Source organism: Suillus subalutaceus (genome assembly GCF_016647625.1).
Source record: "Suillus subalutaceus strain FC151 chromosome Unknown DFJ58scaffold_148, whole genome shotgun sequence".
Classification (NCBI taxonomy): domain Eukaryota; kingdom Fungi; phylum Basidiomycota; class Agaricomycetes; order Boletales; family Suillaceae; genus Suillus; species Suillus subalutaceus.
Genome location: NW_024540397.1, coordinates 21,230 through 39,258, shown reverse-complemented (window position 1 = coordinate 39,258; position 18,029 = coordinate 21,230). Strand labels below are relative to the sequence as shown.

At 47.9% G+C, this 18,029-nt stretch overlaps 6 protein-coding genes across 6 annotated transcripts; 4 read left to right on the top strand and 2 right to left on the bottom strand.

The window, feature by feature from the left end:
• Positions 1 to 209: 209 nt before the first annotated feature.
• Positions 210 to 1,810, top strand: DFJ58DRAFT_667870 (arginase family-domain-containing protein; the record flags this gene model as incomplete). Its single annotated transcript, XM_041382651.1, has 9 exons — positions 210 to 596; positions 650 to 804; positions 854 to 1,082; positions 1,137 to 1,270; positions 1,319 to 1,338; positions 1,388 to 1,408; positions 1,462 to 1,540; positions 1,596 to 1,640; positions 1,678 to 1,810. 9 exons carry the CDS (start codon positions 210 to 212, stop codon positions 1,808 to 1,810), a joined length of 1,203 nt encoding a protein of 400 aa, XP_041238505.1.
• A 179-nt stretch (positions 1,811 to 1,989) lies between these two features.
• DFJ58DRAFT_917006 (arginase family-domain-containing protein) lies at positions 1,990 to 3,697 on the top strand. Its single transcript, XM_041395508.1, has 10 exons — positions 1,990 to 2,382; positions 2,435 to 2,588; positions 2,645 to 2,661; positions 2,719 to 2,922; positions 2,980 to 3,113; positions 3,174 to 3,193; positions 3,250 to 3,270; positions 3,321 to 3,399; positions 3,457 to 3,497; positions 3,550 to 3,697. The coding sequence occupies exons 1-10, from the start codon at positions 2,026 to 2,028 to the stop codon at positions 3,648 to 3,650; spliced, it is 1,128 nt and encodes a 375-aa protein (XP_041238504.1). The 5' UTR covers positions 1,990 to 2,025; the 3' UTR covers positions 3,651 to 3,697.
• On the bottom strand, positions 3,698 to 5,649 carry DFJ58DRAFT_812776 (pali-domain-containing protein). Its single transcript, XM_041391551.1, has 3 exons — positions 5,343 to 5,649; positions 4,336 to 5,280; positions 3,698 to 4,288 (listed from the first exon to the last, which is right to left on the bottom strand). The coding sequence occupies exons 1-3, from the start codon at positions 5,569 to 5,571 to the stop codon at positions 3,867 to 3,869; spliced, it is 1,596 nt and encodes a 531-aa protein (XP_041238503.1). The 5' UTR covers positions 5,572 to 5,649; the 3' UTR covers positions 3,698 to 3,866.
• Positions 5,650 to 5,656: 7 nt separating this feature from the next.
• Positions 5,657 to 9,320, bottom strand: DFJ58DRAFT_812772 (tRNA synthetases class II (A)-domain-containing protein). Its single transcript, XM_041391550.1, has 11 exons — positions 9,053 to 9,320; positions 8,899 to 9,004; positions 8,763 to 8,845; positions 8,522 to 8,711; positions 8,434 to 8,467; positions 7,878 to 8,388; positions 7,419 to 7,821; positions 6,480 to 7,369; positions 6,308 to 6,427; positions 6,172 to 6,258; positions 5,657 to 6,118 (listed from the first exon to the last, which is right to left on the bottom strand). Exons 1-11 carry the CDS (start codon positions 9,287 to 9,289, stop codon positions 5,837 to 5,839), a joined length of 2,943 nt encoding a protein of 980 aa, XP_041238502.1. The 5' UTR covers positions 9,290 to 9,320; the 3' UTR covers positions 5,657 to 5,836.
• A 607-nt stretch (positions 9,321 to 9,927) lies between these two features.
• Positions 9,928 to 13,267, top strand: DFJ58DRAFT_749059 (P-loop containing nucleoside triphosphate hydrolase protein; the record flags this gene model as incomplete). Its single annotated transcript, XM_041387626.1, has 10 exons — positions 9,928 to 9,932; positions 9,990 to 10,003; positions 10,065 to 10,127; positions 10,184 to 10,300; positions 10,438 to 11,783; positions 11,834 to 12,280; positions 12,334 to 12,448; positions 12,498 to 12,725; positions 12,779 to 12,846; positions 12,899 to 13,267. The coding sequence occupies 10 exons, from the start codon at positions 9,928 to 9,930 to the stop codon at positions 12,938 to 12,940; spliced, it is 2,445 nt and encodes an 814-aa protein (XP_041238501.1). The 3' UTR covers positions 12,941 to 13,267.
• Positions 13,268 to 13,955: 688 nt separating this feature from the next.
• On the top strand, positions 13,956 to 17,406 carry DFJ58DRAFT_718576 (uncharacterized protein; the record flags this gene model as incomplete). Its single annotated transcript, XM_041384497.1, has 24 exons — positions 13,956 to 14,008; positions 14,030 to 14,231; positions 14,286 to 14,333; positions 14,355 to 14,385; positions 14,407 to 14,422; positions 14,450 to 14,532; positions 14,563 to 14,585; positions 14,607 to 14,717; positions 14,742 to 14,787; positions 14,824 to 14,837; positions 14,865 to 14,934; positions 14,956 to 15,001; positions 15,035 to 15,204; positions 15,229 to 15,345; positions 15,376 to 15,445; positions 15,482 to 15,494; positions 15,519 to 15,714; positions 15,739 to 15,831; positions 15,853 to 16,022; positions 16,047 to 16,092; positions 16,114 to 16,172; positions 16,212 to 16,293; positions 16,324 to 16,525; positions 17,166 to 17,406. The coding sequence occupies 24 exons, from the start codon at positions 13,956 to 13,958 to the stop codon at positions 17,404 to 17,406; spliced, it is 2,202 nt and encodes a 733-aa protein (XP_041238500.1).
• Positions 17,407 to 18,029: the final 623 nt, after the last annotated feature.

Sequence of the window (18,029 nt, the reverse complement as noted above, 5' to 3'; positions counted from 1 at the left end):
TTCTTTGAGCAGCTGATCATATAGGTCACTTTGCTTGATCTTCTTTGTGAAGAATATGGCGCCTGGATCTTTCCTGAAGTCCCTTATCGGAACACATGCCATTTGACTTCGTCTGTCGGACTTTGTCCCATTTTCCAGATAAGAATTCACTGGTCTCACAGGTCTCAAGTCATCATAGATCGTCTTCCAAAGGAACCAATGTTACCAGAATGGCTTTGAAAAGACTCCTTCAGTTTGCAATCAGCGCAGTTTCTCTCAAGACCGTATTCGCGCACCAGGTCCCTTTGGGCGACGCTGTTGAACAGCCTGAAACGTGGCTGTCAAAATATGGTCCCCAGATTGACCAACCATTCTCTGGACCATTGGCATTTTCTCACATGACTTATTCCCGCTGTCTGGAAGATGAATCCGCGCAGTTTGATATAGCAGTTCTCGGTATGCCTTTTGATACGGGTACATCCTATCGCCCTGGTGCTCGCTTCGGACCCTATGCGATTCGTTCAGGCAGCAGAAGACAGAGGGAGGCTCGCGGATATAGCTTGGCTTGGGGCAATAACCCGTACGAGCAAGGATCAAAAATAATTGACTGTGGTGATGTGCGCCTTTTTCAGTGACAGGTAATTGGCATGAGCAACTGACGAGGGCAAAGGTTCCTATCATTCCATTCGACAATGTTCTTGCCATGGACCAAATGGAAGTCGCGTATTCCACTTTATTAAATCGTCCTATTGCCTCCAGCCAGTCTGTTTGGGCGAAGGGTGCTCAACTTGCGAAGGACGGACGTGAGCGCCCAAGGATCGTCAGGTCTGTCCAATTAAAACATCTCTAAGCAAGCACCTGATATCATTCGAAGCCTTGGAGGCGATCACACAATCGTGCTTCCAATTCTTCGTGCTCTTAACAAGGTATATGGACCAGTTTCGGTTATTCACTTCGATGCACACCTTGACACCTGGAATGGATATCCGGGAACGGTGACTGAGCAGTCGCGCATTACCCACGGAACCTTCTTTTATGTAGCCAACGAGGAAGGCTTGGTTTCAAACTCGAGTATCCATGCTGGTATCCGATGCAAATTAGTGGTAAACAAGGCTTTGATTTTTATTGTTATCTCCATTGAACACCTCTGGATTCAGGGGCTGGGAGACATTGAAAATGATGAATCGGTTGGATTCCACTTCATTACGAGCGATGACATCGACGATCACGGGGTTCCCGCGATCATCAAGCGCATTCGGGAGCGTGTTGGTGACACACCTGTCTACTTGAGGTATGTCCGCTTTGCATACGGCTTAGAATGTTGCTGAAGGGACAACAGTCTTGATATTGATGTCATTGGTATGTGATGTCCGTGCTCGATTTACTCATTATATAACATATCAAATAGATCCTGGTCTTGCACCTGCTAGTACGTCCTACCACCGACATGGCTGAAACAAAGCTTAAATCTTTGAAACTTAGCGGGAACTCCAGAGGCGGGAGGCTGGACGAGTAGAGAGGTCAAACGAATCATCCGTGGCCTGGCTGGATTAAACTTCGTGTGGGTAGCCCGGCTATCATTCCTCCATAAGTCTCATTCCTTGTTTGCAACACAGTGGCGCCGACATAGTGGAAGTCGCTCCTGTCTACGATAATGGCATGTTTGACAGCAGCCGGTTGTTTGTGACTGGGACTGAGACATTATTTTACAGCCGAAATCACAGGCACAGCGGCGGCCGACCTTGTCCACGATTTTCTATCGATGTTCATGTCTCAATCGCCTCCCACACCTCACGCACTTCCGGGTTCTTGGCCTCGAGACGAACTTTGACGGCCCTTCTAACTTTCCAAGCTATCTTTGTCTGTTCCCTACATCACCACGTGCTAATCAGGCGCTGAGCAGATAACACAGAAATACTTTCGGAGCATGTAACAGTACGTAACATAGAATATAAAATGATCTCGGCCCCAGAGATCTATCCTGATTTCGGATTGCCCTTATAAGTTGGTGTTGAAGTCGAAGAAAAATCGCAGGTACTATTGACAATGAGATACCTTCCTCTCGCGCTACTTCCCGTTGTTTATGCGCAGCAACATGCCTTCGAAACCAAGCAGCAGGAGCCATGGACAGCAAAGTATGGCACACAGACAGACCTCAGTTACACAGGACCTCTGAGCTACTCCCACCTACCCTACATACGTTGCCTGGATGATTCGTCGACAACCTTTGACATCGCTGTTCTCGGGATGCCATTCGACACAGCAACTTCTTACAGACCAGGGGCACGTTTTGGACCATTTGCAATTAGATCTGGCTCCAGACGTCAATCCGCTGCGGACAGCTACGCGTTGGAATGGATGATGAACCCGTACAACCGCGCAGAAGTGATTGACTGTGGAGACGTAAGGTCACAACTGTCTAAACGTATAACGTATTGACAGAGCGCTTTAACAGGTCCCTGTCAGCCCCTATGACAACGCGTTAGCTGTTGATCAAATGGAAACTGCGTATACCACGCTTTTGGCACGACCCGTGAATGGAAGCGCCAGTGCGCGCACTGCAAAACTTGCGCGTGATGGAGTGGAGCACCCTCGTATACTGACATTAGGTGAGCCCTGGACCACGATCTCGTTGGCGAATATGTAATTGATCACATACTGGTAGGCGGAGACCATACCATCGTGAGATAGCATGATGCCTTTACATCCCCCAGATTTCACATGTCAAATGTTCTCTAGGTGCTTCCGATTCTTCGATCTCTTCATCAGGTTTATGGACCTATATCTGTCATTCATTTCGATGCACACATCGACACCTGGCCGAGCTTGGGAGGCATTACCAAGCAGTCCAAGGTCACGCACGGGACCTTTTTCACATTGGCATTTGAGGAGGGACTTATGTCCAATACCAGTATTCATGCTGGGATCCGGAACAAACTACAGGTCAGGGCGTTCCTCGTGCCTCAAGCTAGCTCGAGCTGACGCACTTTGAATGGACAGGGCCCTGAGTTGATCGAACACGATGAAGAAGTTGGCTTTGAGCTCATCATGGCTGATGATATCGACGACCTTGGAACAGATGAGATCGTCAAGCATATCCGACAACGCATCGGCGACTCCCCTGTTTACCTGAGGTGTGTCCCGAGCAAAGCGTCGCTGATCATAATATTGATGTTCATTGCTTCCTGCCTCAGCTTTGACATCGACACCATCGGTCTGCAGATGTTCCAATTGATCGCTAACCATTGTGTACTTATTGCTATTTGACAGACCCTGGTCAGGCACCTGCAAGTGAGCGCAGTATCACTAGAGCAGCTTTAAAGTTATTGACGCCTATGTAGCTGGTACACCCGAGCCTGCTGGATGGACTGGTCGAGAAACCAAGCGAATCCTTCGAGGTCTTGCTGGATTGAACTTTGTGTAAGATTCTTTTCATCATTCATGGGCCAGCACAAGCAGTTGACGACTCATTTGTAGTGGGGCTGACATCGTCGAGGTTGCTCCAGCATACGATAATGGTAAGATCCATCTCCTGGATTTAGGAATGAGGGAACTCACAGTTCAATCCAGCCGGCGATATCACTGGTATCCTTGCTGCCGGCCTTGCAAATGACTTCCTTGCCTTGTTTGTCACCGATGAGCCGCCTAAACGGCAAGTAAAGCGAAGGTAAACACCCGCCGATGAGCTTTAGAACCCAGAAGATGGCTTGCTGTTAGTACACACATGCTAGGTTATTGTTTCAAGGCAAGCTACTATTTCGCAATATAACACAGGGTATCGAGATAGATAAAGTCTTACAGCCAAATCTGATACGGTCCATAGATAAAAAATATGCAGTAGATATATCAACTCCATGAAATCATCATGAAGATACTACACATCGTATTCAATTCTTCCACTGCGCAGGCGTTCGCGATGGACCATCCTCATACATCGGTGGGTTGTCGTTGTACATCTGTGATGGAGGGGACATCACCACAGGGCTCGGCGGTCCCCTCGGGCCCCTTACAGCACTCGTGTTCGAAGGTGCCGCATACGCACCGGTAGTGTTGATTGGCGGCGGAGAACTCGACATATTAGTCGAACTATGGTAATTGGAAGTATAGTATGGGTCCGACGGCTGTGGAACACTAGTAGTGCTGGCAGCATAGCTCCGCTCGCGCTGAGGAGGCTGGGGGTTGTGTGCAGTAGCATATGAAGCCGCAGCTATCACACCCGAAGCATTGTATGAATCTGGGTTGAAGGATGGCTGAGTTTGCTGTGGTTCCCAAGGGTTATAAGGGGCATGTTGCTGCGGAGGGGTGCGCGCTGTAATCATGTGAGAAATAAACAAGTGCTGCTAAGCTATTACTCACAAGAGCCACCTTCCACGTGGCCATATGCCTGCGGGGAGTATGGGTCACTATAGTAAGCGCCGGAAGCATTTTGCGCTGGGAAGGTGATTGCAGCCTCAGGGACAGCATACGTATTAAGAGGCGACATCGAGTGAGTCGTAGATGTTGGCGGATAAGTACTGGAGGACGTAGTCTGAGTGAGGGTGCTACTCTTCCGGCGTGGCGGCGCCGCATATGGAGAAGTGTTGTTATATTCATCAATAGCGCGTGTGCCGCGAGGAGCCTGCACATAACCTCCCCCAGCGTAGCCGTTTGCTGATGGACGACGACCATAGGACCCCATGCCAGCTCTTCCGGCGGTGGAGACGCTCTGGTTGTCTCGGAATGGCACGCCATCCTCCTCGTCCAAAAATACACCATCATCAGAGATTCTTGCTTTCAGTGGCTGGGATGGATCGTATTCCTGGAATGGCGGTAAACCAATTTCGCCTTGCTGTTGTCTTGCTTTTCGATCTACTTCCGCTTTGACGGCGTCAAGACGCATTTGATCTGCGTATGCATTCCCACCCATAGGGTCACCCTTTGGACGCCTTCTCATGCAACACCTTCCAACGCCATAGAAACATCCGCTGAGGAACAGTAGGATCCAGGCGACAAGCGTGATCCATACAGCGTTGCCAATGGAAGCAGAGCCACCTGAAACACTGTTCATCCTGGACTTGGCGATAAAAAAGATAGCGAGGTCAAAAACGAAAGCAGTAAGGGCGACAGTAGCGGCAAATCCTGATATACAGCTGCTGAAACAAGTCATGGCCATTTCACGGACGTGAGCGAGTAGACCAAAGATGGCGGCTACCCCTGCGAGGCCAAAGGCCACGATATGCAGGACAAGGGCATACGTGAGCCACTTTACAACTATAGTAGGAATTTGGAGAGTCGTATTATCGCCTACCAAGGCATTGATGTCTACATATGCCAAGGAAGGCGGATGTCAGTATGAAACCTACAAGGTTTGGAAGTTGACTTACTGAGCTCATACCCCACTGTTGCACTAGAACACGAAACGTTCCCCGAGATATCCGAACAATACCCCAAGGTTCCAAACGTGATGTAACCATTGGTGCCTTCGGCGGCAAGGCTTGCCTTGAGGAAGTATACAGATTTTATGAGAGGTACAGAGAAGGATACGACAGCCAACAAGATGGTGGCTATGAGGGTTATCAGGAAGCCAGGAGTAGCTGGCCTAATGTAACCCATAAGGAAACAAGAAGGGCGTTAGAAAAATATTAATGGTTCGTGAGGCGCTAATCTTTCGAAGGAGAGCGCAGAATGTGGGTAGACAGGAAGAGCGGTAGACGGATACATAAAGGGGAAACTTCCGTTTCGTGGTGGCTGTGTACCCCTAAACAGCTGTGTTCGGGGCTGTGCTGTAAAAACATAATGTAGAGCAGAGCCTCAATATTCCCAGTACATTGTACAGTGCATTTTCCTATAGCTGGGTGTTCACTGCATAGAGAAATCCTTAGTTATACTTGCTTGAAAACGTCTCTCGCGCGACCTTCAGAGCCTCTTCAACCTCGGCGACGTTAACCCCAACACCTTGAGCACCATCCTCCTTCCCTCCAGCCTTTCCGCCGAGGATATCGCTCACTTTGGATGCCCATGTCCGAGCATCGAGGCCTCTTGACCGTGCGGATTCGGAAACGTAGTTTGCATGTGCGACCTTACCGCCCTCTGCGTCGACACTGAAAACGTAGACCGTCTTGCCAAGCTTCTTGCCTTGCATAACGACGTTTTGCAAGATCTGGACATCATGTTGAGTACAGCCAGCTTTCGTGGATGATTGTTACAACATGCCTTTGCATTACCATCAACCTCAAGAATGGCAAAGTAGACCTCTGAGTCAGGCTTCTCCTCGAAGAAGGTGACCAGAGCGTTCAAAGCCTGTCAATGTATCGGTCGACATACAAGAACAACAGGTAAAAGGGCATACCGCCTTGTTTATCGCATTCTCCTTTTCTTTGATTTGCTTATCAAGCGCCTTGCGAACAGTCGCCAGACGGTCTTTAAGCTCTGCTTTCAGAAGAACTGATATATCTGCCTGTCCAAGTTCCTGCAGAAATATCAGTCGACAGACAGTGCAAGAAAGACAGCTTATAACTCACCACACTGAGAGCCTTGAGCCCGGTATCCTTTTCCTTGCCTTCTGTCAACTCGAGCTGCTCAAGACGGACCTTAAGAGAATTGGCAACACGGGACGCCTCATGCGCCTCTTGGCCAGTCACAGCAACTATCCTCCGGATTCCCTTCGCAATCCCAGACTCCTCCGTGATAACGAAGTCTTTGATATCGCCCGTTTTCACAACATGAGTGCCACCACAAAATTCAACACTCGTGCTCCGCCACTTTGGGTTGTTGATGTCTTCCGCGACCTCGTCTACATCGTACCCGAGCACAACAACACGCACAGGATCCGGGTATGCCTCGCCGAAGACCGCCCGCAGGCCGGATATCTTATGCGCAGTCGTGAGATCCAGGTCCTTGCCATATACCCTTACATTCTTCTTTATCCAGTCAATGCTCATCGACTCGATCTTCATGAGCTCTGGGAGGGAGATCTGTGCTTTATGCGAAAAGTCGAAACGGAGCTTTGTCGGTGCCACGAGCGAGCCCCTCTGGTCAATGTGGTCGCCGAGCACCTCACGGAGACAGAAATTGAGTATGTGCGTTGCGGTGTGGTTGCTGCGCAGCGGCCAGCGGCGGAGCTCATCGTAGGAGGAAATGACTTCATCACCGACAGAAAGTTGGCCGTATTTGAGAGAACCGGTGTGGAGAACGTAGCCGTTGTATGCCTGGACGTTTGTCACCTCAAAATCGGTCGCGCCGTCGATGACGATGTTGCCAGTGTCATACTCCTGGCCACCAGCCTCTGCGTAGAAGCTTGTGCGGTCGAGGAGCACGCCAAAGTTTGCATCCGCTGGTATACCAGATGATGACGAGATGAATTCCTTGTGGTAGTAAATGCCCTTCACTGTAGCAGTGATATTGCCAAGTTCTGCAAAGGTGGTTGAGTGAGGGCAAATCGTGGATAGGAAGTCACGCACGGAATTTGGACGAGTCATCTGTTTTGGGTATCGCGTCGTTCTTCTCCAATGCAGCGAGATCATGGACATCAAGTTTCACAAGATCCGCCTTATCCTTTTTGAATGACCCCTTGCTCGCGAGCTTTGAATGTTCTTGGGCATCCTCAAACTCCTTCTCATTGATTCCGAGGCCAAGCTCCTCCGCCATGAGCCGTGTAAGGTCGACGGGGAACCCGTACGTGTCATACAGTCGCCATATGTCTGCGCCGTTAAGCTCCTTAGCACCCAGATCTTTCGTACGTGTCGCGTATTGGTCAAAGAGCTTCTCGCCCCGATCAAGGGTACGTGAGAAGGACTCTTCCTCCTCGTCAAGGATCTCTTTGATGTCGCCTTGCTTCTTCGTAAGTTCGGGGAAGACATCACCCTGGTGTGCAAGGTATAAATTAGGTCGAGTGGATGCGATAGATGTGCTTCACTGACCATAGTCTCCACGACCACAGGCATCAAAGAAGAGAAAAATGAACCGATGGGTGCACCAAGCTTCTTCCTGACATAGCGTGAACCACGACGAAGGATCCGACGAAGGACATAACCACGGCCAACGTTGTTGGGCACACCACCATCACTCAGCGCAAACGAAAGCGTCCGTACGTGATCAGCAACGACACGGTATGCAGTATCAATACCATCCACATCATCGTTGCCAAATTTCCCGCTATACGGTCTTGCTCCAGTTAATTCCTGTATGCGGGTGAAGATCGGGGAGAACACATCAGTGTCATAGTTCGAAAGCTTGTTTTGGAGGACTGAGACAAGTCGTTCGAAACCCATGCCGGTATCAACATGCTTGCTTGGGAGTGGCTTTAGTGAGCCGTCATCGTCACGGTTGAACTGTATGAAGACGTTGTTCCATATCTCAAGGACGTTTGGGTCGTCACCATCCACGAGGTGTGCAGCATTACGTCCACCAATGCGGTCGAAGTGTATTTCACTAAGGAAGATCAACGGAGGAAAATAAGAAGTGGGAGATACGCACCTACAAGGCCCACAGGGTCCGGTTGCGCCCATTTCTGTTGTACACGCGAATGAGTCACAACGTTCATTGATGATAAAACATGACTTACCCCAGAAATTTCCTTTTGACGCGATAACGTGATCTGGTGAGATACCCTGGCTTAGCCAGTGTTGTTTTGCTTCCTCGTCGGTGGGTATTCCATTTTGTGGGTCTCCAGCATAGTAAGTAACATATAATCGGTCTTTGGGCAGCCCGTATACGTTGGTTAATAGGTCCCATGAAAATTCGATGGCTTCTTTCTGTAAGATAAATGTCGGCTAGGCCGAGCCGTCGGAAAACAAGCACCAAACCTTGAAGTAGTCACCAAATGACCAGTTTCCAAGCATCTCGAAGAATGTGTGGTGGTAGGAGTCTTTGCCAACGTCCTCCAGGTCTATACTTGCAATGTTAAAGTGAGCGCCGTATTTTCCATGGACCTACGCGTACCATTATGCTTGCCACCTGCGCGGATGCACTTTTGGCTGTTGAAAGCACGCTTCAGCTTGCCTCGCTCGGAATTGGGATCGACAGTACCCAGGAATATGGATTTATACTGATAGGATGTGAGTTCTGATGCATAAGCCTACGGAGTTGGATGCACCTGGTTCATGCCAGCATTTGCGAACAGGAGAGTAGGATCATCGTAGGGTACGGTTGAAGAAGATGGAACAAAAGTGTGGTTTTTGGAGCGGAAGTAGTTGAAGAATTCTTCGCGCACTTTGCGTGCAGTCCATGGGCCATCATAAGAGGAAGACATTCTTAGAGACAAACGGAGAGTAATATGATGAGATGGACGTCTTGATCGAAGGAGAGATGAGTGCAGAAACGCAAGTCTCATCTAGATTTAGGTTCCCGCAATTAGAATCATGATTCATATCGACTCGAAACTCATCACGTGATAGAAATCAGTCGCGTATTTACTTTTGTACATAAATCTTGCATTTTCCTCACAAACTAGGCTAAATTTTGGAGGGAAACTTTGCGACGATAAGGATCACGATACGAATCAGCTCGGCGGTGTTGGCAGTTGCTGACCAGTGGAACTGACTAGGCTGACCGGTTGCGCTGACCAGCCAGTCACTGGTGCAGTGCGGACTGACGCTCGGGAGATAACAGCTTGCACCGAGTGTTAGACACTGAGATCTACTGGAGACCAGATAAATCCTGCCTAGTGGAATGGACAGGCTACATAGATTTGCTCTGTGAACGGGAAATGCGGATATGATTAACCAGTTACACGAGTGCCCATAGTCCTACTAGTCATCGCTGTCAATATCATGGTTTGTGGTCACACAGCATGGTGACGTGACCTGCCCTGAAGTCGATCGATAAGCCAAAGACCAAAAACTTTACTTTTGAGATCAAACGAGCCTCAGACTACGGCCTCGGTGTGCATTCGACTCACCATCCAACTCGTTTAAAAGGATCCCCTTTCTTTCTTTTTTTCTCATTGCATCCTTGTAAAATCTAGACACGATGGTGTACGTATTCGCTTAGATCTATGTTTCCGATGTACTAATCATCGTTTATGATCATAGCAACTTCACAGTAGGTGAGCACATAGATCGTGCAAGAAAACTCGATCTCTTTCTTAACGATTCTTTGAATCATAGACCAGATTCGTGGGCTCATGGACAAGCCCACGAACATCCGTAACATGTCCGTTATTGCCCACGGTGAGCGAGATCCTGCTGATGATCACATATCAATCTAATCTAAATTACTTACGCAGTCGATCACGGAAAGTCCACCCTCACCGACTCCCTCGTTTCAAAAGCCGGTATCATTGCTGCAGCAAAAGCTGGTGACATGCGGTTTACGGACACACGAGATGATGAAAAGGAGCGTGGTATCACAATTAAATCGACAGCCATCTCCATGTACTTCGAAATGGGCAAGGAAGATGTCGACACCATTAAGCAGAAGACTGAAGGCAAGCCTTCGATTTAAATTTTGCAAAATCTTGCTAATGAAATACTACTTCAGGCAACGAGTTCTTGATCAACTTGATCGATTCACCAGGTCACGTCGACTTCTCATCAGAAGTCACAGCTGCTCTCCGTGTCACTGACGGTGCTCTCGTCGTCGTCGACTGTATCGAAGGTGTCTGCGTGCAGACAGAGACGGTGCTTCGTCAAGCACTTACGGAGCGTATTAAACCCGTCGTCATCATCAACAAGGTCGACCGTGCTCTGCTTGAGCTCCAAGTTTCAAAAGAGGATTTGTACCAGTCGTTCCAGCGTACCATCGAGACGGTCAACGTCATCGTTTCGACTTACCATGACGCTGCCCTTGGTGACGTCCAGGTCTACCCAGACAAGGGTACCGTTGCTTTCGGTTCAGGTCTCCATGGATGGGCTTTCACCCTCCGCCAGTTCGCTGGTCGCTACGCTAAAAAGTTTGGTGTGCCTAAAGACAAGCTTTTGGCTAAGCTTTGGGGTGACAACTACTTCAACCCTGCCACTCGCAAGTGGGGTACAAAGAACTCCGATGCCGATGGCAAACCCCTTGAACGGTCTTTCAACATGTTCGTCCTTGAGCCCATCTTCAAGATTTTCGACGCCGTCATGAACTTCAAGAAGGACCAAATCGGTCCCATTTGCGAGAAGCTCGATGTCAAGCTGACGTCTGACGAGTCAGATCTTGAGGGCAAGGCTCTCCTCAAGGTCGTCATGCGCAAGTTCTTGCCCGCTGGTGACTCCCTCCTGGAGATGATAATTATCAACCTTCCTTCCCCCGCCACTGCTCAACGTTACCGTGTTGAGACTCTCTACGAAGGTCCCATGGATGACGAGTCTGCCATTGGTATCAGGGACTGCGACCCCAAGGCCCCCCTTGTGCTCTACGTCTCGAAGATGGTGCCCACTTCAGATAAGGGACGCTTCTACGCCTTCGGTCGTGTGTTCTCCGGTACCGTTCGTTCTGGCCCCAAGATCCGTATCCAAGGCCCCAACTACGTGCCTGGAAAGAAGGAAGACTTGTTCGTCAAGTCAGTTCAGCGCACGGTGCTCATGATGGGTCGTTACATCGAGCCCATTGAAGATTGTCCTGCTGGTAACATCGTTGGTCTCGTCGGTATTGACCAGTTCTTGCTCAAGAGCGGAACTCTCACCACCTCTGAGACTGCACACAACATGAGGGTCATGAAGTTCTCCGTGTCCCCTGTCGTGCAGGTCGCTGTTGAGGTCAAGAACGCTGCAGATTTGCCCAAGCTTGTCGAAGGTCTCAAGCGTCTGTCGAAGTCTGACCCCTGTGTCCAGGCTTGGATTGCTGAGACCGGTGAGCACATTGTTGCTGGTGCTGGTGAACTGCATTTGGAAATTTGCTTGAAGGTAAATGCCTATCTACTCTCTGGATTTCGTTAGTCTGACTCTTATTGTAGGATCTCCAAGAAGACCACGCTGGTGTTCCTCTCAAGATATCTGACCCTGTTGTTGGCTACCGTGAGACTGTCAAGGCTGAGTCCTCAATCGTGGCTTTGTCCAAGTCGCAGAATAAGCACAACCGTCTCTACGTCAAGGCAATGCCTCTCGATGAGGAGCTCACCAAAGCTATCGAGGCTGGTACCGTTAACTCCCGTGACGATTACAAAGCCCGTGCTCGTATCCTCGCTGATGACTTCTCTTGGGATGTCACCGACGCAAGGAAGATCTGGTGTTTCGGCCCCGATACCACTGGCCCCAACTTGCTCGTCGATGTTACCAAGGGTGTGCAGTACCTCAACGAAATCAAGGACTCTTGCGTGGCTGCCTTCCAGTGGGCGACAAAGGAGGGTGTCTGCGCCGAGGAGAACATGCGTGGTATCCGCTTCAACGTTCTTGATGTCACTGTATGTATACTTCATACCTACTTGTATTGCATCTTCTTATGCAGCGATGACAGCTGCACGCTGATGCTATCCATCGTGGCGGTGGACAAGTCATTCCCACGTGCCGTCGTGTCTGCTACGCTGCATGTTTACTTGCTACCCCTGGTCTCCAGGAGCCGGTGTACCTCGGTAAGTCCCGCTCGCATCGCATTTTCGCGGGTACTGACATCATTCACAGTCGAGATCCAATGTCCTGAGAACGCCATCGGTGGTATCTACAGCGTGTTGAACAGGCGTCGTGGTCAGGTCTTCAGCGAAGAGCAGAGGCCAGGAACGCCCATGTTCACCGTCAAGGCGTACCTCCCTGTCATGGAGTCCTTCGGCTTCAACAGTGATCTCCGCTCACAAACAGCCGGTCAAGCCTTCCCTCAGAGTGTATTCGACCACTGGGAGCTCATGAATGGATGTGCGTAATTGCAAGTGCGACATGTAAAGACTGATGCTAATGAAATCTATCAGCTCCTCTCGACAAGGGCAGCAAGATTGAAGAGCTCGTGAGGGGCATTCGTGTGCGCAAGGGTCTCAAGGTAATGGGTGACTGCACGCTATCATGTAATATGACTGACCCTCGATATTTAGCCCGAAATTCCAGCTCTCGACCACTACTACGACAAGCTGTAAAGTTATTGTACGAAAGTGCTCACGACCAAACTTCTGGAATCCGTTCCTTGTAGCCATTCATATTTCACTAAATTCAATTGTTGTACTCTTGTATGCTTGATGATTTGGACGGCCCATACCTAATAGTTACATGGCAATCGCTGAGAACGTTGGTGAGGTGACGCTGCATGACATCCCTCAGATCCGCATCTTCATCTTCTACCGGTAGCGAGCGTCTTGAGTTCCAGGACCCTATTCCAGGACCCTATAAGGGTACTGGTCTGGGTGTAAAATAGTGTCACACCGATCATCCCGGACCTTTTATCTTTTGTTTGTTGTTATTTGTCATATCAGTGGCGTAAGATAGTTATGGATCTCCTGTTCTTACGCTTCTTTTGCAGATTCGTTTATTCGTGTCATGGCTGCCAGTTCCTCTTCACCTTGTCCTCCTGCTGACTTTTTGGCACCTCCTGTCGCTCTTGTTGTGTCGGATCAAGAAGTTCCAGATGATGGAATCTCCGTTGTGTCAATGTGCGTTGTACGCAAGTATTTTGGGTACTTTGGGATCACTTGAGCTCGTCTGCCCTCTGTTAGACAGTTCCCTGCTGGCGACCTCCTACCAGTGACCACTCCAAGTCTTGCTCATCTCATTGATAATTATTCGACTTTCATGTGCGATCAATACATTGAGATTGTGCGTGTTCATTCAATTTGGGTCTTGTCTGCCGATTGCAAGGATTGTGTTTGTGATTTGTTGCATGTACATACTTGTGATTGTTCATGTGGATCTAATCTCATTATGTTTAAGCATCTGAAAGTTGCCAGGTGCGATATATCTCATCTAGTCCTGCCTGTTCCTTTTGAAATTGATCACCGTGCTCAACGAACCCTTGCTCGGCGCCATTTACGTGCTAAGCGAGCAGATGATCAATGAGCGTCTTCACCATCTGTGGTTGCTCAATTAGAGGATCCAGAATTCCCTACCATTCGAACATATGGTGAGAAGTTAGACATTATTCTGGAGTGGCAGCATAAAATGAGTCCTGATGTCCAGTGCAGAGGAGCGTGTGTGGTATGCGCCCATAATGTGTGTGTCTCTGAACTTATCAGTGTCTCTCCTCACAAGGTTCCTTTCCAGCTATTGCGAAATGATTGCCTGCCTGAGCACACATTGCCTCAAACTTACGATTTTGAGTTGTATGCCAGGGCGATTTTGTATCCAAAGGGTCTGAGAGATTGTTGGTCACTCTCTGATTTGTTGATGTGTTGTTCTTGCCATTCTGCTCTTGTCTGTAAACACCTGCGCCAACCTGTCAATTCGCTCGCCAATTTCCAGTACTAAGGCCATGAAAGATTACCTTTGGAGATTCGAGATGCATTAAAGTTGGCTTCTGTATATGATTTGATGCTTATTGTGCGCGCTCGTGCCTCACAGATTACTCATTATTATGCATATAAACCGTCTAGTCAGTATAATTGGCATGGAGAAGAGGGTTCCCAACGGTATAATCGTGGCAATGTCGCTATCAGGCTGCAGGAGTCAACTGAGCTTCGTCATTTGTTGCCTCCTAGTCATCATGAATTGCGTGATGTCATGTGTGTAATCTTCAGTGGTCATGTGCAATGACCTTTGCATGATACAGTCAAGCAGATGCGGCCCGTGTTGGTGATGAAATCCATTGTCAAGACCCTGATTGACTTTTTGCTTGCTAATAACCCTTGGTATCAACAGTGTGGAGTCGAGTATAGTCAGTCAAATATGGATGAATTGTTCGACGAACATGATGGTGATATGGACGTGAGTGTTCCCAAAGCACTCGAGATATGTCATTTGCCAAAGGATGACTATGTGGGTGAGGATGGGATTAGTGAGCCTCATGATGTATCTGCACCTGATGATGCAGACGATGGTGATATTGTCCTCAAAGCTGTCGGATTTACTAAGGGGGATCACTCTGCAGTTAGTAGGGAGAAAATGAAGTTGCATGCTCTTGCATATGTACTTGATCATAATCGTTTTTTATTGTCTCAAGCAGGTTTGCGCTTTCTGTCTGACAATGACCCAGGTTTGATGTCTTTTCTGTTCCCACACCTAGACCCTTGGGATATTGGCAGCTTCAATCATTGTGGACGCACAGTGCAACAGCATATATCTATGGAAGCTCAATTGAAAAATCTACTTTTGCAGGATGATTCGCCATTCATGCAAGATCCGAATTTTGCATTTATATGTTGGAACATGATGCAGAAAAGAGAGGTTAGCACGAATACTTCCTTCCGCATTGGTGCAAGTTTGCAGAAGAATCTAGCGGCTGACTTGAGGGACATTGGTCCTTCACTCACCAGTTTGGCTGAAAAATGGACTCACTCGACCAATGCAAAACCGTCGACCAAAGAGGAGAAAAAGGCAGCTAAGATTCTTCGCCGTCTGCATGCTTCCACGAGATCTTTGAAAGGTAGCACAGGCTATAAGTTGTGCTGGCGCAATGAGATTCGCTCTCTAATGAAGAAGTTTAGTACACCAGTGTTATTTGCTACTGTCAATCTGCATGATCTTACCAGCAGTTTGATTCCTGTTATCTCAGGCATTGAAATTGAGGAGTGGTCGACAATGAGGTCTTTTGCGAGGGCTAAGGTCATCGCAAGTCGCCCAGATGCTACTGCTATTGCATTTGATCTGCAAATGCAATCTTTTATCGACATTATCCTAAGATATAAACATGGCCCTGGCATTTTGGGGCATTGTAAGGCATATTATGGTATGGTGGAGGCACAGAGCAGAGGCACTCTGCATTGTCATTTTCTTATCTGGATAGCAGGTAACCCTAGTCCGTCGGATTTGCGTGAGCGGATGTCGACGGAGAATGGTTTTACGGACAAAATGTTCGCATGGCTGGAAAGCATTATCAGTTGTGAATTACCTGGAGATATAGGTCCGCTCACTGAAAATTCTCAAGACCAAGCAAAAAAGCCTGTTCACCATCCAGATGAGATGGACTCTTGTTTGGAAGTGCCTCCCCAGGCAGCTGAAATGGATGAGGACTCGTTTAATTATGAATTTTCAGATTTTCTTTACCACCTAGCTATTGAGTGCAACTGGCATGTTCATAACAATACATGTTTTAAGCATGTCAAGAATGGCGAGAAGAAAGATGACACAACATGTCGAATGCGTCTCAATGGGTCTACTCAAGCATTGTCAACAATTGATCCTGAGACAGGCTCCATTGAACTAAGGTGTTGGAGGGGAAGGGTGAATAATTTTATGGACTTGATCTTATTTCTGATGCAGTGCAATACCGATACACAGTATATAGGATCAGGCAAAGCAGCGAAGGCGACTATATTTTATACAACAGAATACATCACAAAGAGTGACCTCCCATTGCATGTTGGTCTGCAAGCATTAGACTATGCAACTAAAATGTATGAGTTGAACTCACCAAAGGATGTAGATGTCTCATCTAGCAAAAAGGAACGTAACTTAATCACTAAATCTGTGAATGCAATGATGGGCAAACAAGAAATGTCGCATCAGCAAATCATGAGTTATTTAGTGGGCGGCGGAGATCATTACAGCAGTCATACCTTTCAGACGTTTAAATGGTTTGATTTCATTAATGCCATCGAAAGGTTGGACCACGCAATGTCGCAAGAATGCGACGACCCTGACAAAAATGATGAGGATGTCCCTTAACTTAGTAAATGACAAGGAGCAAGTCTCGGTCAGCATAACCCATGAAAAAATAGAATTCTCGAGTGACTTTACCGATTATGCTTTATGGCCGACAGATTCGACTTTCTCTGAGTTATGTCTATGGGAATACATGGAGAATTGCATCAAAAAGAGAGGGAAAATACTTGACAGTGAAGTCAGCCAAAGTGAATGCAGCGAAGAAAGCGATATAGAGAACCATTGTGTGAAGACACGAGGTCGCAAACGGCTTCCTAGGGCATCGTTTGCGCTAGAACATCCTCAATGTGCCTCACACATAATGCACCTGTGGAGCAAACCTGTCATTCCTGTCTTGATAGGCGATAATATATCGCGCCCAGACCGATCAGATGAGGAATATGAAAGGTATTGCCATGCTATGCTGTTATTGTTCAGGCCTTGACGCTTGTTGGAGTCATTGAAAAGTGAGGAAGGCAGTTGGTCCGAAGCATTTGAACAAGAGTCTTTTTCACCTAACTTATCAGTGATCATTAAAAATATGAATGTTGAAAACGAGTGTAAAGATGTTAGGGATGCGCATGCAACCTTAGTCTGGGAGCAACAAAAGAAACCACATATCTACAGTCATGAAGGTGAGGGGGATGCGCAAATTGACATTGATGCCTTCGACGAAGCATTGTTCGCTGACCCATCGCTTGACACAAAAGAAGATCACAATGAAATAGATGATGAACACCTGGTCTCAACAAATAATAACGCACGGGATATACAGTCTTGTTTAAGGGCGGTGTGGTGTTCAAACTTTCTGTAGCCTTGCAGAGGCACTTTTCACTATGCATCTCTTATTAACACTTTCCTTAGATTAGGTTCGCACTTTTGCTGCTTACATAATCATCTTCCCTTTACCTAGGACTCTACAGTCTTACCTAGTTTCCTTGTTTCCAGTTCTTTGGTTGCTCCCCATTCACTTGGGTTATTTAGTAGCATTCCCTAGTTGTAGCTTTCCTAGTTGTAGCTCCCTCAGCTCACCAGATAGCTCCTGGAACATAGTTTTCTTACCTTGACTTGGAGTACCTTCTCCACTCTCTTTCTTTGAGCCTGAGCCTAGTCAGAGATCCTTTAGGGTCAAATGTTCTTGCTAGCAAGAGTAGCAGCTAGGAGAGCAGGAGACTCATATATTTTGGTTTGGTGCTTTTACCTACAGCCTAGCCATATCTTGTCATCACAGCGGCCCAAGATGGTGGATTGTTCATTCTACCTGGCCAATCTCCAAGTAATTCAACTATGTGGACAAATAAGGACATGTCTCTTGTTGATGACGATTCACAAGGACAATTACCTGAATATGCAGCTTTCATGAAGGCTGTGCGCAAACGCAAAAGGCCGATGGGCATAGACATTGAAGACCCACATAGCAAACAAGTGCGATGTGGC

Coding starts and splice junctions, on each gene's coding strand:
- DFJ58DRAFT_812772 (XM_041391550.1), bottom strand. CDS start 9,289: ATGAGACTTGCGTTTCTGCACTCATCTCTCCTTCGATCAAGACGTCCA. Junction 6,428..6,479: donor GGCTCAAGGCTCTCAGTGTG/GTGAGTTATAAG, acceptor ATATTTCTGCAG/GAACTTGGACAGGCAGATAT. Junction 6,259..6,307: donor AGAATGCGATAAACAAGGCG/GTATGCCCTTTT, acceptor ATACATTGACAG/GCTTTGAACGCTCTGGTCAC.
- DFJ58DRAFT_917006 (XM_041395508.1), top strand. CDS start 2,026: ATGAGATACCTTCCTCTCGCGCTACTTCCCGTTGTTTATGCGCAGCAA. Junction 3,114..3,173: donor GACTCCCCTGTTTACCTGAG/GTGTGTCCCGAG, acceptor TTCCTGCCTCAG/CTTTGACATCGACACCATCG. Junction 3,194..3,249: donor CTTTGACATCGACACCATCG/GTCTGCAGATGT, acceptor GCTATTTGACAG/ACCCTGGTCAGGCACCTGCA.
- DFJ58DRAFT_812776 (XM_041391551.1), bottom strand. CDS start 5,571: ATGGGTTACATTAGGCCAGCTACTCCTGGCTTCCTGATAACCCTCATA. Junction 5,281..5,342: donor AACAGTGGGGTATGAGCTCA/GTAAGTCAACTT, acceptor TGGCATATGTAG/ACATCAATGCCTTGGTAGGC. Junction 4,289..4,335: donor CCACGTGGAAGGTGGCTCTT/GTGAGTAATAGC, acceptor ACATGATTACAG/CGCGCACCCCTCCGCAGCAA.